This window comes from Meles meles, chromosome 7 (genome assembly GCF_922984935.1).
Source record: "Meles meles chromosome 7, mMelMel3.1 paternal haplotype, whole genome shotgun sequence".
NCBI classification, from domain to species: Eukaryota; Metazoa; Chordata; class Mammalia; order Carnivora; family Mustelidae; genus Meles; species Meles meles.
The window spans coordinates 28,106,155-28,122,457 of NC_060072.1; the positions used below are offsets into that span (position 1 = coordinate 28,106,155).

General features: G+C 42.9%; 1 protein-coding gene across 1 annotated transcript; it reads left to right on the plus strand.

Annotated features, from left to right (window-relative positions):
• Positions 1-5,055: 5,055 nt before the first annotated feature.
• BTG1 (BTG anti-proliferation factor 1) lies at positions 5,056-7,815 on the plus strand. The gene is made up of 2 exons (XM_046013735.1): positions 5,056-5,525; positions 6,501-7,815. The coding sequence occupies exons 1-2, from the start codon at positions 5,378-5,380 to the stop codon at positions 6,866-6,868; spliced, it is 516 nt and encodes a 171-aa protein (XP_045869691.1). The 5' UTR covers positions 5,056-5,377; the 3' UTR covers positions 6,869-7,815.
• Positions 7,816-16,303: the final 8,488 nt, after the last annotated feature.

A 16,303-nucleotide genomic window follows, 5' to 3' on the forward strand; every position in this document is an offset into this window, starting at 1 on the left:
TCCAGATGGGGAACAAGACCTTGGCTAGGTGGGATTATTGTATACAAGGATAAGGTGGGCAAAGTCCTTGCAGACAAACTTGTGAACTGCAATTAAAGAAATTCTGGGACTTTCCCAGCAGTAATCCAGGAATCCTGGATCTCATGATTAAATTGAGAGACTAGAGCATAGGAAGAAACCTTCCTGAACAACTTCTGGATAGAAACATGAGAGAGTGGTACATACACAAATGACACCGTGGCTGACCAGACAGAAAAATACTAAAATATGTCTAAGCAGCATAAGGGGAAACAAAGCAAAACACACTGAAGTGTTGGCAATGTGGGTGTTACCACAATATTCCTGAGCAACATATTTAAATTACTTCGGCCTCCATTTCATGTTCTCTGGAAATGTGGTCTATCCCAAAACAATGTTTACTTACAAAAGTAATTTCCGCAATAATCTAGCTCAGCAGCCAGGGTAAAAAGTGCCATGGAGTGGGGGCGCCTGGGTGGCTCAGTGGGTTAAAGCCTCTGCCTTCGGCTCAGGTCATGATCTCAGGGTCCTGGGATCGAGCCCCGCATCGGGCTCTCTGCTCGGCGGGGAGCCTGCTTCCTCCTCCCTCTCTGCCTGCCTCTCTGCCTAGTTGTGATTTCTCTCTGTCAAATAAATAAAATATTAAAAAAAAAAAGTGCCATGGAGTGAAGTTACTTATCTTGTCCTCTCAAATATTGACTGTCCAATATTAAGCCACAGAAACGCTCTTTATTATTTTCTGTCTGATGAATTGCAAATCATGGTTTTAATTCGACTCATTTGTAGTTTGGTATGTCTATTTAACATCATTCAAGAGCATTTGCTCTGTGTTGGGCATTAGGCATGGGGGTACAATAGTGAATTACATAAGATGCCTGCCCTCAAAGAATTTACAGACTAGGGGCGCCTGGGTGGCTCAGTCCTTAAGCGTCTGCCTTCAGCTCAGGTCATGATCCCAGGATCCTAGCTAGGATCAAGCCCTGGCTTTTTGCCAGGCCAGAAGCCTGCTTCTCCCTCTCCCACTCCCCCTGCTGGTGTTCCCTCTCTCCTTGTGTCTCTCTCTGTCAAAGAAGTCAATAAAATTAAAAAAAAAAAAAAAATTAGACTAGAAAGAGAGACTTGTAAACATAGTAAATCTAGTGTGTTTGCTGAGTCCCAGAGCCAGGGGAAGGGAAAGCAGAATGCCGTAGATATTTACTCAAGTTAGAGTCACAAAATTTTCTTGGAGGATGAGCAAAAATTAGCTAGGGAAAGGGGAGAGGGAGAAGGTATCTCAGACAGAGGGACTAGCATATAAAATGAATAGCATAATAGCTTACTTTAGTGGTATCATCTTTATAGATTAATAGTTTAGATGAGTTCCCAAATGCAGGCCACGATGATATTCAAAAAGTGTCATTCGGTGACTTGAAATTTATTCAATTAGAAAGACCATGCTTTGTTCTAATACAGCTACCTTTCCTACTTTGGGGATGTTAAAATGTCATCCTTCTCCCAAAATGATAGTGATAGCAGATGGTAATGTGATTAAAAAAAAAAAAAATCTTTGGCAAAATAGAACATTTCAACCCTGTGTTCATCCTTAAATTTTACTCATCTATGAAATAAAGAAAGAAATCCATTCCCCTACACTATGTAAATGTTTCTTTCTCTTTCTCTTTTTGATTAAAACAAAACAAAACAAAACAAAAAAACAAAACAGAATAAAGTGTACAGATTTGTTAGTCCAGAGCAAATTATTCTGGTAACAGTTGCGCTGAGGGATGGGAATAGAAATCCCCAGCCCTTTGAAATTCGAGTTAGTGGTCCAATAGTTACCCCTATAGAAAGTACTTTCTAAACGTCTAAGCACTCTTTCCAAGGACCTGGCATTTGTGCTTTTACTTGCAAACTTATTTTGAAACCAGCTTCATTTTCTGGATTTGCTTTGATAGAATTCCTAAATTTTATTTATCTATTTGTTTTTAGTTAGTATTATTAGTATTATTATTTTAGTATTTTTGTTTAGTTAATTGAAGTTTTGCTTCAATTTTTTATTTTTCTTGGTTTGGGAAATAAATTTGATATTATCAAATTGCCTGATGATGATATAAGCCAGCTAATATATACATTTGGCTGCTTCCTTAGTGCCAAAGAGAGTGCTAAGTAGTCTCTATGGTTATTCCACTTAGTCCTCACCACAACCTTTAAGTTTCTGAAGAAAACAGAATGCAGAGGCGCAAGGAACTTGCCTCTTGCATACAGCCAAGAGAACTGGGTTTGTCAAGACAGCTGACCCTTCAAAAACATAGGTTTGAGCTGTGTGGGTCTATTTTTATGAGGACTTTTTGATATGCTATAGTATGTTATAAATGTATTTTCTCTTAGGATTTTAGTAACATTTACTTTTCTCAGCATTACCTTATTGTAAGAATACGTAATACGTATAACATACAAAATACGTGTGAATTTACTTTATGTTATTGGTAAGGCTTCTGGTCCGCAGAAGGGTATGAGCAGTTAAGTGTTATGGGGAGCCCCAAGTAATACATGGATTTGACTGCTTGTGGTTCCTTGCCCCCAATCCCTGCATTTTTCAAGGGTCAACTGTATTTGAGACTGCCCTATAGTTTAACCTAACAGCAAAATGAGAAAGTGCTTTTATAATTCAAAAGCTGTGGAGAAGCACCAGCTTGTTTTTTAGATGGGAAGAGCCTGACTTAACCTCTGGAAAAATACTACTGAACATATGTATGTCCAGAACTGAAACTGTTAGTAATTAACATTGTGCCCTATCTAAAGCTTGCATTTAGGACCGATGTTTATTTCCAGCTTTCTCCCTGAGTTCTCCCTAGATTCCCCACAAAGAAGAGTAATTTCTTAAATCCATTAGTCACTTAAAATAATGATTTAAGGAGGGAAACATACACATACGATAAAAAAACAGTGTGCAGGTGAGTTTAACTTTCTGGTAACCCTATTCAACTGATTTTAAAAAGTTTTCAGAAGGGGTCCAGCCACTGCCTGGGAAGGCAGTTAAAAGTGGAGAGAACATGCCCTTGGGAGACAAGTCTGAGTTCAAATGCTAGCATTTTGTTAACTTCATAAATTGTTTTGCACAGGAGTCAAATGGAGCTCAGGATTATTAGAAGCCCAAGTTGGAGACCTGGCTTGGAGCAGAAAAACCTTCATTTGATTTATCTTCTAATGCTCAAATGACTGATAAGGTGAAAGAAAAGTCAGAGATTAAGGGTGGGTGGAGTTAGGAGGGATATCAGAAGATCTTGTGCTAAGGCTACGACGATTTTAAGAATTTACTTCTGTTTCCCTGTCTCCCTTTTGAGTAGTCAAAGAGGTTTGAAGTCCTCAGTGAATTACCATGACGTTTATTTTAAGCACAGTTCTTTCTGAAAAGTCCTAAGAGGAAACAAATGTGACTTATTTACAATTATTTTTGAGGTACTCAACCAAAAAAATTAAGACGTTCACAACACTCAATGCTTTTAACAATACCATCTTAAAAGTATTTAACTTAGTTCACATGTAACTAGTTATTGTGTATGAATGAAAAAAAAATCTGCAAGTTGTTCTTTCAAACCCAGTTTTGCATATTTCATTTAAACAATAAAACGTTTTCTCCCTCCTCTTTATAACGTCCTACTTTTGCTTCATTTCTATACCCTTTGGTGCAGTATTTTTAACACACACACACACACACACACACACACACACACACACCTCTCAAAGTGGTGTGTTTTGCAATACTGATGACCAACTAAACTCAGGGTATTTATTTCCATCTGGCAGAGTTCAACTTCTGCCTCTTGTTTGCTTTCTCCATCTGCCCGACTCTTTTTTTTTTTTTTTTTTTTTTCCCTCCTCCTTAGTGGAGTTAGGGTTAACCCACTCTTAGGCTTAATCGTTTTAGCAGGCTCAAGCTACAATACAATTGTCATTTTTTTTTTCTAGTTTTGCAAGTAAGGTTTCCAGTAAACTCAAATGTCTACGACTAATACTTTCACAAGCTTCAACTCCAATTTTTATTTTCTTGTTTTTATAATGAGCAGCAGAACTCTAAGGGCCCGACAGTTACTCGGACTATAAAAAAAAGAATTTCTGGTTAGGGTTTAAACGGCGTAAAATGCATTAAACAACTTTCCCCCCCAGTACAGGTTAAACTTCACGGGATCCGCGTGACTACATTTATCTTCAATAGCAGGCTTTCCTATCAGCACTAAATTGGATTCTGTAAGGTCTCCACTCCTCTCGTTTGCCTCCAGAAGTTACTGAAACAGCAACCACAAAAGGCTTACTAGCCTATTCTTTATTTTGCAACTAAACTTTTACAAAGACATCCCCCCCCACTCCTCCTCGAGGTGGAGCACGAAGGGCTCCCTGGAGTTGGCAGCGCCTCTACTAGGAGACCTCGGCTCCCCGGGCTGCAGAAAGACCCGCAAAGGTCCCCTTACTCCACTTCCTCCGCACCTTCTGCACGGGGACCCGAACCGCCCTGCTCCGCACAAGCCTCCAGCTTGGGGATCCAGCCTCTCAGACCGGAGCGGGAACGGGATACAAAGGATACAAACACCCAGCGCGCGAGTGGACCGGAGTCGCGGACGAGCAGTCGAATCCGCGCGCGCAGACAGCCTGAGCAACGCGGCTTTTATCTGCCCGGCACCGAGCCTGCCCGCCCGCGAGCCCAGGCAGCGCACTTTCGCAGAGGATGCCCTGGCGCTGGGCCCGGAGTTGCTGAACCGGGAAGGAGGAGCTAGAGCTGGGGGCGGGGCTTTCACACGCGCAGCCCGGCTCGGCTCGATCCTCTGGCCACAGCCCGCAGGTCTCCGGCCGCCGCTCTGGAGTTTATTTGTTTACAAGCGGATTACGTCAGCTCCTCCCTCTCCTCCCTGTCTCCGTATCCGCCCCCTGCTCTCTTTTCCCGCCCCCCTCCGGCTCCGAATCTGGTGCGTCACAATGGTGCGATCTGCGGATTGGCTGGAGTCGGCCGTCATACTCCAGCTACGCCACTTCCTTTCGCGGCGCTATAAAAGCTACTGCACGGCCCCAGCATCTCTTCGCCCCTCCGAGCTGGAAATGCAACTGTTGGGAGCTTCGGAGACTGGGGAGCTGGACGCGGAGGCGGCTGGGGAAGTCCGAGCGATGTGACCAGGCCGCCGTCGCTCGTCTCTTCCTCTCGCCTGCCGCCTCCTGTCGTGAAAATAACTTTTTTACTATAAAGGAGAAAAAAAGTAGCTGTCCGTCCCTCCCGCCCTCTTTTCCTCTCAGCCCTCTGACCTGCGAGGGAGCCCGGGGTGGCCGCTCCGCCGTCGGGGCCGCGCCGCCGAGCCCCGGCCGCCCCGGGCCGCCCCCGCCCGCCGCCCCCATGCATCCCTTCTACACCCGGGCCGCCACCATGATAGGCGAGATCGCCGCCGCCGTGTCCTTCATCTCCAAGTTCCTCCGCACCAAGGGGCTCACGAGCGAACGACAGCTGCAGACCTTCAGCCAGAGCCTCCAGGAGCTGCTGGCAGGTGAGCCGGCCGCGGCGGGAGGGCGAGGGGCGCCGGGTGGACACGGACCGCACACCCCGGGCGGGAGGCGGGCCGAGCCGTCGGGGCCGCGGGAGCCGCGTCTCTGCCCCGGGCGGGCAGCGCTCGGGTCCCGCCGCGGGACTGGGGCTGGCGCGTCAGGCGGCCGCTAACGGCGGGTCCTGGCGAGGGTTTGGGGGCTGGGCCGAGGGCCCCCCTCCCCCCACGGCTGGCCCACGGAGGGGAGAACGAAACGGGCGCACAACAAAGAAACTACGGCCACTGCGGCGGGAGCTGCGGTCTTTGGACCGTCCGCGGTTTTGGGGACAAAGGAGCTTCGGGTCCGGGTTTGGTTCGACGCCCCCTCCCCCAACCCCTCCAGCCGTTGTGGGCTCGGCGGCCCGGCCCGGGGCTGGGAAACCGCGCCGCTGCCCCGGGGCCAGCCCGGGACGGACGTGCCGTCTCCCGCGCCTCTTACCCCTGACCATTAATCATCGGATTTGTCACCGGTTCAGTTACAGCCCTGCCCAGAGCGTGGTTTAGGGTTGCTTGTTTTTCTTCCCTTTGGGGATAACAGTCCGGTGGCGCTTCTCCTCCAGAGCCATAAACCCCATTGTGTGCGGCTGGGCTGGGGTGGGGTGGGGTGGAGAAAGTAAACAGGTTCCCGCCTGGCCGCCGGTGCCATCCGGCTGCCCGGCCAGCCGAGGCCGCGCGCCGGATTCCTGTTTTGGCGGCTTGACCGGTTGGTTCCTGGAGATTGTTTTGTCCCATGCTACTGTGTTATTTCTAAAGCCCTGCCCGCTCTCTCCCCAGCCCCGCACACGCACAGCAGCGGGAGCAATACTGGGCATTTTTAAAAGTTGATAGTTTAAATTTCTCACTTCTCAAAGGAGCCAGCGGAAGAAGGAAGCTACAGCGGGCTCTAACAGTAACTATCTAAAGCATTGTTTCTCTGTTCTTTTCTTTTCTTCCCTATAGAACATTATAAACATCACTGGTTCCCAGAAAAGCCGTGCAAGGGATCAGGTTACCGTTGTATTCGCATCAACCATAAAATGGATCCACTGATTGGACAGGCAGCACAGCGGATTGGACTGAGCAGTCAGGAGCTGTTCAGGCTTCTCCCAAGTGAACTCACACTCTGGGTTGACCCCTACGAAGTGTCCTACAGAATTGGAGAGGATGGCTCCATCTGCGTGCTGTACGAAGCCTCACCAGCAGGAGGTAGCACTCAAAACAGCAGCAACGTGCAAATGGTAGACAGCAGAATCAGCTGTAAGGAGGAACTTCTCTTGGGCAGAACAAGCCCTTCCAAAAACTACAATATGATGACTGTATCAGGTTAAGATATAGTCTATGGATGGATCATCTTATAATGGATGGATAAATTTGATTTTTGCTTTGGGTGGGCTCCTCTTGGGGATGGATTATGGAATTTAAACCATGTCACAGCTGTGAAGATCTGGCACAAGATAGAGTGGTAAAAAAATTTTTTTTAAAGTGACAGTGCCATAGTTTGGACAGTACCTTTCAATGATTTAATAGCCTGTGAGTCCAAGTAAATGATCACTTTATTTGCTAGGGAGTGAAGTCCTAGGGTGGTTTCAGTTTCTCCCAGATGTTACACCTAAATTTTTTCCATCAACCCCTTTAAGGCAAATCTGTATTTCAAAGAACCTTTCTCTGCAGTAGATCTTGCAGAGGAAATTTGCACTATTACACTTGAAAATTGTTAACTTTTTTGGCAGCTCAATAAGAAAGCTCAACATTTTAAATGTGGTAGTACTGGAAATTTTGACAAGACTTTTACCTAGCACTTAAATATGTATAAATGTACATAAGACAAACCTAGTAAGCATGACCTGGGGAAATGGTCAGACCTTGTATTGTGTTTTTGGCCTTGAGAGTAGCAAGTGACCAGAATCTGCCATGGCAACAGGCTTTAAAAAAGACCCTTAAAAAGACACTGTCTCAACTGTGGTGTTAGCACCAGCCAGCTCTCTGTACATTTGCTAGCTTGTAGTTTTCTAAGACTGAGTAAACTTCTTATTTTTAGAAAGTGGAGGTCTGGTTTGTAACTTTCCTTGTACTTAATTGGGTAAAAGTCTTTTCCACAAACCACCATCTATTTTGTGAACTTTGTTAGTCATCTTTTATTTGGTAAATTATGAACTGGTGTAAATTTGTACAGTTCATGTATATTGATTGTGGCAAAGTTGTACAGATTTCTATATTTTGGATGAGAAATTTTTCTTCTCTCTATAATAAATTGTTTCTTATCTTGGCATTTTAATCAATCTCTTGTCATGATTATAGAGGTTCAGCTATAAAAGATACGTTTCCCAGAAGACTTAGGTTCTATAAGCTATGTGAATGTCAGTTACACACTGGTCATGCTGAAAAACATTTGATAGGAGTGAAGATGATCTGTGTATACATATTTAGGTTTAGAGGAAACACAGGGTAACTTTTTTTTTTTAATCTCTAAAGTCAAAACATGGACATATTCCCAGGCTAATCTCATGAAACGAGGATGAGACACAAAGGTAACATCTACCAAACAAAGTGATACTCAAAAGGATTGCATTTCATTGCTTCCCTGTTGAAGTGAAGATCTAAATGTTCCATTCTGCCCACCTTTGAGAAACAATTATTTTGCCCCATGGAATCCTTGTTCCATTAGAAAATCCTGGGGTAGATGACCCATAGTCTTAAAGAACAGGCTAATCACTGCAGAGATTGGTTGCTTTTTGCTTTTCATCAGCTGCAAGATTACATAAAAATCACTTAAGCTGGAATTCAACAAAAGGTACGTTTGAATTTTTATTCTCAAAAGTTGAAATGTGAGTTTTTGATTCCTCCTTTTCGGACTTGTTTCAGATAAATTCTAAGAACCTAAAATAGAGTGCTGGAGTGTAGATTATCCCACTACCCCGTATGATAAAAACTTGTTGGTAATTCTTTGGTTGTAGAGGATAACATGGTTCTTCCGTGGAAACTGAAAATGGGGAATTTTGAGTTCTCCTTTACACAGTTAAGTAACTTAGCATATAGTGGTATTTGGGGGAGGTATTTATGTAGACATGCTCACAGTGGAAATATTTAGCAATTTAGGTTACTTGAAATCAGTAGAGCCAGATTTGGGGATTGTTGAATGACTGGTTCTGTATACTACACAGGAACACACAGCTGAATGTGCAGGTGTTTACAATACAAACCCTGTGTGTACTTCACAGGTCCTTCTTGGGTATTTGCTTTATAACCACAGCACATGGAACCCCCTTGCCCATTATGGTTTTTTTTTTCAGTGTGTTCTTCAAGAAAGCCTCCCAGTTTTTCAGATTCGAATATGCAATGAAACGACTGGTAGTACAGTCTACCCCAGTCTCACCCCAGTTCTGACCACTATTTGCCAACCGCATCTCCTCCTTTGAAGCCCCGTAGTGCTTAAAGTTCTGCATACTAAATCATTGGACCTGAAGGCAAAGGATCCAGAGAGTTGAGGAATAAATTCTGGTACCCAAAACTTGTGTCATAGAACCTGTCCTCAGATGGAAAAGAATTTTTGAAGATTTTGACATCAGACTTTTCAGTGCTTAAAAAGAAATGCAGTAGGAAGAGAACTTAATAAACATTTTAGAGTTCAGGTGATGTCTGGTATGTAAAGAGCTGTTATGTTGCTCTTTAAAAAGCTTGCAAGCATCACTGAGACCTAGCATCCGGCTGTTAGCTGTGACTTTAATTTAACCTCATATTCCCCAGACAATTGTCTGCGGTACAGTAGCTGAGATTTCTCATTCATTGCTTCTGGGCAGTGTTCTGCCTAGCTATTTGGATGGAAACATTTGGGTGTCTGCTGTATGCACACGCACGTGTGTCCCAGACCTGAATATGTGTAAAAGCACATTTCTGTGTGCTTTTAAGAAATGTCATAGTGATCACTGAAAAGGCATTTTACACACTGCCTGAGATAGTTTCTCAGAAATCCTTTCAAGAAGGGATGACAGCTTTCAAAACCATTCATTGCCATTGGCACCAAGGGTTCATAATTACTGGCAATACGTTTAGGAATGTTACTTCCTGAATTTTAATGAGTAGTTTTAAGATTATTTCCTTTTCCCCAGATTTAAGTACTGTCTTGCTCAGTAATGCTGAAGCAAGGCTTACCCTAGTTCATGCAGGATAGTGGGGCTGTCTTCCCTTTCAGTCTGGAATGGGAGTCACTAGGCTGTCCGTACCCTTAATCAGCAAGATTTCTATATTATTAGACTGGAAAGGCCACTAGAAAATCGCTTTCTGGTCCTGTTGCACAAATGATTTCCTCAAGTCACGGTTACCAGTTGGAAGTAGTTTTGTTTTGTATATATGTTACAGATCTTGGAATTGGCCTTCATGTTAAAAGGAAGCAGTATTCCTGACTATTCTGGTGTTTAGTAACTAAAGGTTAAAGTGCTATACTGTATATTAAAGTTTAAAGATCATTCCTCTCCCCTTTGCACCCCGTTTCAGCTAATGTGATAAGATGTTACTGATAAGCCAGGGGGAGAATTTATCAACAGTTTATTTCAGCTTGTCTGAAGCAATAGATTTCTTTATCTGAAGGTGTAGGGACTGCACTGTGTTTAGTCCTCTCTCTCAGTCTGTACCTGAACTTTTGTACTTGGCAGCTACTAAAATACAGCAATACTTTATGTTTCGTGTTTGAAACATAACAGTATGAAAAACTTTCGTAGTGAAATAGTTTGTATTCCTAACCGAACTAAGCTGCTTACCTGAGTCCTGAAGTCATTTCTATTACTACAGATAAGTCAGAGGAATTTATGTGATGATTTATAGTTTCTGACTATGTAAGTCTTCAATATATATACGTACATACACATTTATATTTATATTTATATAAAAATTGTATTTTTTTCTGAGAAAAACAAAGTGCAGTAACATTAAAGAAGATGTTATATTTAGTAGTTTTAAGGTGCTCCTAAGCAACTAAGCCACAGAGTGTATCAGTAGTGAGGTTTGACACCATTTCCTCAACAGTTAATTTCTGGACCAGTCTGTTGACTGCAGTTTTACATTAGCTAACCGATTTCTTTTGGTATTGTTCAATGTTTCAAATGGATAGAAAAATGATAAGGCTTCCAATTTAATTTCCAGTTAAGGATTTTCAATTTTTGTAAGTGTTTTCCTATCATTTTGCAGTTGAATAATCTCACAAGGAACATTCTGGAGTTCAGCTTCTGACTTTTATAGGAGGCTTTTTGTGATACCATTTTAATGTTGATGAATATCGAGATTTGTGCAGCAGAGCCGTTTGGCAGAGAGTTTGGGAACTACTACTGTAGGGATTCTGTAATTCATGAATCTGGGACAAAGTCTGCGCTCGGTTTGTGAACATGCAGGTCAAAGTGGTTAGTAAGGTTTATGGCCCATACTAGGTGGAAACTGGGCTTGGGGGAGGATTGGATGGGAAGCATAAATGAAGCATGCTCCTGAAGGCATTTTTAAAGAAATTCAAGTATCATGCTTAATGTCTTTGTCTATGCATTTTATAAAGGGAGAATATATTCTAAGCTGTTTTTAACTACTTGATTGTTAGGCTCTTTCCTTGTCCCTTTAAGTTGTGAAGGCCATTTGTGACCCCACTGCCAAAGATGGAAGGGTGATTAAGTGTAGGCCAGACACCTAACATCACGATAGAGACCACCAGGCATGAAACAACGGTGGAGTTAAGTGCATTCCTGTATTTGGAGACCATCACATCAAATGCTAATTATTGTTTCAAATCACAACAGAAGACATGGTCACCTCTGGGTACATTTAGTTTTAATAATTCTCTAGATAGGTGATCTCCAAAGTACCTTTATGTCATTCTCTTCAAGTATTTTTGCACATATGTATGTATAAGCACATGGTGTATTTCATAAACAAATACACATACAGTGGGGGTGTGTTCTGTTGATAGGGGTGCGTTCGTTTAGAAACACTTTCTAGATCATCACTAAGGTAGATGAGTACTGTCTTAATAACTTGTGATTGTTACCTTAAGTGATCAGTCTTCAAATGAAAGCCCTTGTATTCAAAGAGGGTTATCTTATCTAGTTTTAGCTTACCTGCTTAGGTCCTTCTTTGTACAATGAAGTTCTCTGTTACAGCAAGGGAAACGCCAAATGAAGTTTCTATCAATTCAAGGTCTGTGTGCTCCTACATATTAACCTAGGTACTGCTGTGTGTCAAAATCTGCATTTTATGTTTTCAGAAATTTTCTTTTTAAATGTTAGGGCTCTTATAACATTTCCTTTACTTGCATGCATGGCTGTAAAAGAACCCAGTTAACAAAGCTGCCCATCGGTGATTAAATTAGCTTTAGAGATTACAGGTTAGCCACAAGTCTCATATCTTTTCTCTCTGGTTCTGATCAATGTCTAAATTTGTAGGAAGGTGAGATGACTGCAAATTGGACTTAATTTGAAAAGATTCTATAAGTGGACTTAAACCCAAGATGACAAGATTTGACAGTTGCACAATGAACAGGATTGGATACATCTTCCAGTCTTGATTTGTGGCAGTGTTGTCCCCTCGGGTCAGTAGACTAGATGGAATTGTATTTCCTGTAAATTACACTTGTGAGCCCTCAAGTTACGTACATTTCTTATTTGACCTCCCAACAACTGGGTGAGGTTGGCAGATAGGTAGGTCGGCATTTTTTAATCTGCATGTTGTAGATGGGAAGCTGAGGCTTAGGGAGTGTAAGTAATCTGCCTCAGACGGCTAGTAAACAGCTCGTTCATAAATGAAATTGGTCTTTGGACCCCAGAACCCGAGCTCTTAACTATCTACCGGTATATTGAGGAGTATAATTTATTCATGATGTTTCAGTGTTGGAACATGCAGGTTTTGATTTCTCTTTGGTAGCACTGGTCATTTTCTGCCGTCAAGCCCTTTCGCTCTCCAGTCTCACAAGGCATAGAACTGTTTTAAAAGGAGGCTTCTTTCTTCAGGAGGCATTTGGGACTTAGTATAAAGAACACTAGTCTTGGACTCAGAAAAAGGAGCTGGAATGCAGGCCTGTACCAGCTACCAGCTTGGGACTTTGGACAATTTGCCTAGCCTCTCTGCACCCACCACCCCATATGTAAAATGGGATACAAATAAGCCTGTTAAACATGAAAACATCTAGCAAAGAATGGTTGGATTCTTGGAAGTTGAATACACCATCTCATGGAGGCGAATTGAGCAGATTGTTTTCTCGGTTTCTTAAAAATCTGATGTCACTGTGATTGTTTAGAGTTTCTTGAAAGTCAGCTTTAGCCAAGAGCTATAAGAAATGTACTTGTGGTTTTTTTGAATACTATGGGAAGGAAAATGGACTCCTTTCTTAAAAGTGAAACTACAGACAACCCAGGTGTTGCCTATTTATTTCTCGGACTGTCCTGAGCTGGGTCCTTAACATAGTGCTTTTCAGAGCTATTTTCTCAGTAAAGGGCACAAAAGAAGGTTTCCCTTTGGATCTTCCCGTCTATCTCGAGCACCTTCCATGGAGAGATGAGACGAGCAAGCTTCTATGGCCCGGCAGTCCCGTGCAGGGCAAGTTTGTGAGCTTTATCTTGTCTAAGCCTCGTGTCTCTCTGCTGTATGAAGTAAGTTGACTTTTCCCAGGGTTTGCATTCCTTCCAGCCATTGGTATGTGGCCATGCTTTTGTTTCAAACAGTGGTTTTCAAACAGAACTCGGTGGTTCTTGATCTCAAGTTCTTAATCTAGAGTGGTGTGAGTACTTCCTTCACCGCCACGAAAAGCAGTCTTTTCTTAAGTTACCAGTCTGGCTTTGAGTTTCTTGGGCTGTAAGCTGATGCAACGTTTGCTTGAATCACTAATAATGCGAACTGACTTCTTCTAGTTAGTCATAAATGAATCAGTAACCATGTGTTCTTTTTCATTTAAACTCAAGTCCCTTTTTGTATGTGAACGTACCAGTCATCGCTACTGGGTACCCAGCTCAGTGCTGGGCTGTAGAGCGTTACTGCAGACCTCAGTGAAGCAGGTACTCAGCCGGAAGAGCTTCTTGCTAATTTATTTTGCAATAGTATGGGAAACAAAGGGCCCCATTCTTAAAAGAACCTCAAGATACTGATAGGCAAAATTTCCCTGACCCTTTCAGAAGTCTTGCATCTCCAAGTTCCCTGCTTGGAGTCATGTGTAGCCTTGTAAATTAGTGTGTTCCTATAATGTTTAAGGCTGTGATGGAAGCATAATAAGAGTCTGGAACCAATTAAAACAAGGTTAAGTTGACCATTCTGTGTTGTCAGACTGTAGTTACGGTTATGGAGTTAGAGATGCAGCCTTATGTAATACGGATGGAAGCCTTAGACACAAGCTCGCTTCTCCTGACTCCCAGATTCTTGGATTTCCCCCGTTACTCTATCCTTTGTGTCCCCTGGGATGCTTTCTTTTCTTTCTTTTTATTTTTTTAAAGATTGATTTATTTGAGAGAGAGCAAGAGTGCATGCAGGGTGGGGGAGGAGCAGAGGGAGAGGGACAGAAAGTCTTAAGCAGACTCCACGCTGAGTGTGGAGCCCAGTGTGGGGCTCGACCTCACAACCCTGAGATCACGACCTGAGCCAAAATCAGCAATCACACGCTTAACTGACCGTGCCACTCAGCCGCCGCCTCCTGCAATCCTTTCTAATGGTTGGAATCCGATTGGAGTTGTGTCCTGCCTCGACCACATTCATTAAGCACTTATTAAGTCCCCCTCTGTTCCACGTACTGTGCCAAGCTCAGGGTTCACAGAGGGTCACCATCTCTGCCCTCAAGGGGCTTCGAGCCTGGTGGTAGAGAGAAGTTACCAAACGTGTAGAAAAACTGGGCCTGATGTGCATTAAGGGAAGGAAGTGGTGAAGGGGTGTCCTGAGAGCTGTAATGGACATGGGGACTACCTTACGGAGGCTTCCCAGAGGAAGGGACACAAGCCACATCTGGAGGATGAGTGGGGGTTGGCGTGAAGAAGGCAGAATGGAGAACAGTGCGCAAAGTCTGGCTGGAGAGTCTATGGTTCTTGGGAGGGATGGAGTGGAGTGGAGGGGACTCAGGAAGGGAGGCCACCCCATGTGAGGCTTTGTAGGTAATGAACTTATTTGATCAATAAGTTTATCAGCTGAACTGTGACTCGAGAGAGTAAAACAAGGTGCTGTTAATCATTAAACCCAGGCTATAAGCAGATAGAACAGTCTCCTTGCTTTTATAGCCAATGTTGAAGTATTATCTCTTTGAATAAGGGCCCGGCCACCAGCAGCTATCTGCTTCCTAGTGAATGTATCAAGAAGTTAGATCACCTTTTCCCGGCCGAAAGGAACCCGGACAGAACTCAAGAATGTTTTTCAGAACAGCTAGGTTGTTAGTGATTTGTTTTGGTACAGACAATAATGACTTCCGAGTTCTAAAAGTTGAGCATGGGAAGTTGGTGTTTAGTGTGAGCTACTAGATTGGAGGCACTTTCATGGCATGTGAAATGGCACAATTCAAATTCAAACACATCTTGGATCATTTCCCGCAGTTTCTTCTTGTTGTTATAGCTCTTGCCATTTTTGCAGTGTTTATTAAACAGAATTAAAAACAAAACCAGTTTAATTCTAGGTTTATATTTCTGCCTCGTAGGCATAACTTTCAGGGTGTGGGCTACCAAAATTTTTTTTCTTTAAGTTGACGTGAAAATTCAGTATAGTTAAATGTAAAGAATTTGGTAGGTTTTGTGCACCTATGTGATCCACACCCCAACGAAGAGAACATTTCTAGCACCCCAGAAAACTCCTTTTTGGGGCACTTAAAATTTGATTAAGAAATATGGCTGTGGAGCCAGGCCCCAAATTAGAAATGAGTTGTTTTCCCTCTCCTCTCCTTACTACTTTATTTTTGCTTCCTAAACATGCGGTAATGGTTACTTTAAACACGAAGCAAATTGTCGCCAGAAGAAACGTTGCCTTTCAACTAGTTATGATTTAGTGGTTACTAATATTGTACGTCCCTGCCCAATTTGTTATGGCTTTTAGTCTTTTAGAATAAGTAGTAAAATTTGAGTCATATCACTGACTCACAAGCTTACTAAGAATTGCCTGGTGTTTGTTATTAGGCTAGAACTTCAGAATCTTGATCAATTGAAAAAGATTGTGATAGTGCCAAATTTACATAATGCCTCCGTTTTTCACTTAGCCTGATTATGCCACTATAGTAGGTTTTGCAGATAAGAAGAAGAGACAAGTGTTAAATCTGTATACATAGCTGCGTCCTAGCCTTGAGCATTTTCTCCCATCTCGAAATTCTCAATGCCCAGTTGCCAAAGACCAATGAGATTATTCACCCAAGTTACAGTGCAACCAGTTGTGAAACCGATTGAACCTAAGAGCTGTGTGTCACTGTCTTTAAAGATTCTTGAAGGCAGGGATGAGAAGATTTGTCCTAAAGAGGCTGTTAATAGTTTGGGATCTACTGAGGGAGAGGGAAAGGAAAAAAAAAAATTCACTAGTGATTGGAAAGGGGATTTACTGCATGTTTTTCCTGGAGACTTAGTGTTCTGATCTGGAACCAGATCTGGAATTAACTCTTCTTCTGGGAAGGACAATATGTTCTGCTTAGCAAAACCTCTGTTGCCAAAGCAATGGTGGGTTGTGATGGGGATGGTGGTGAGCACCCATAATACTTAATATGTCAATACCAAGTTGGACTTTTTCCCCCGACACTTCAATTCAGAGAGGATGGCAACTCAGTGGAGATACAAGAAAGGTTGAAG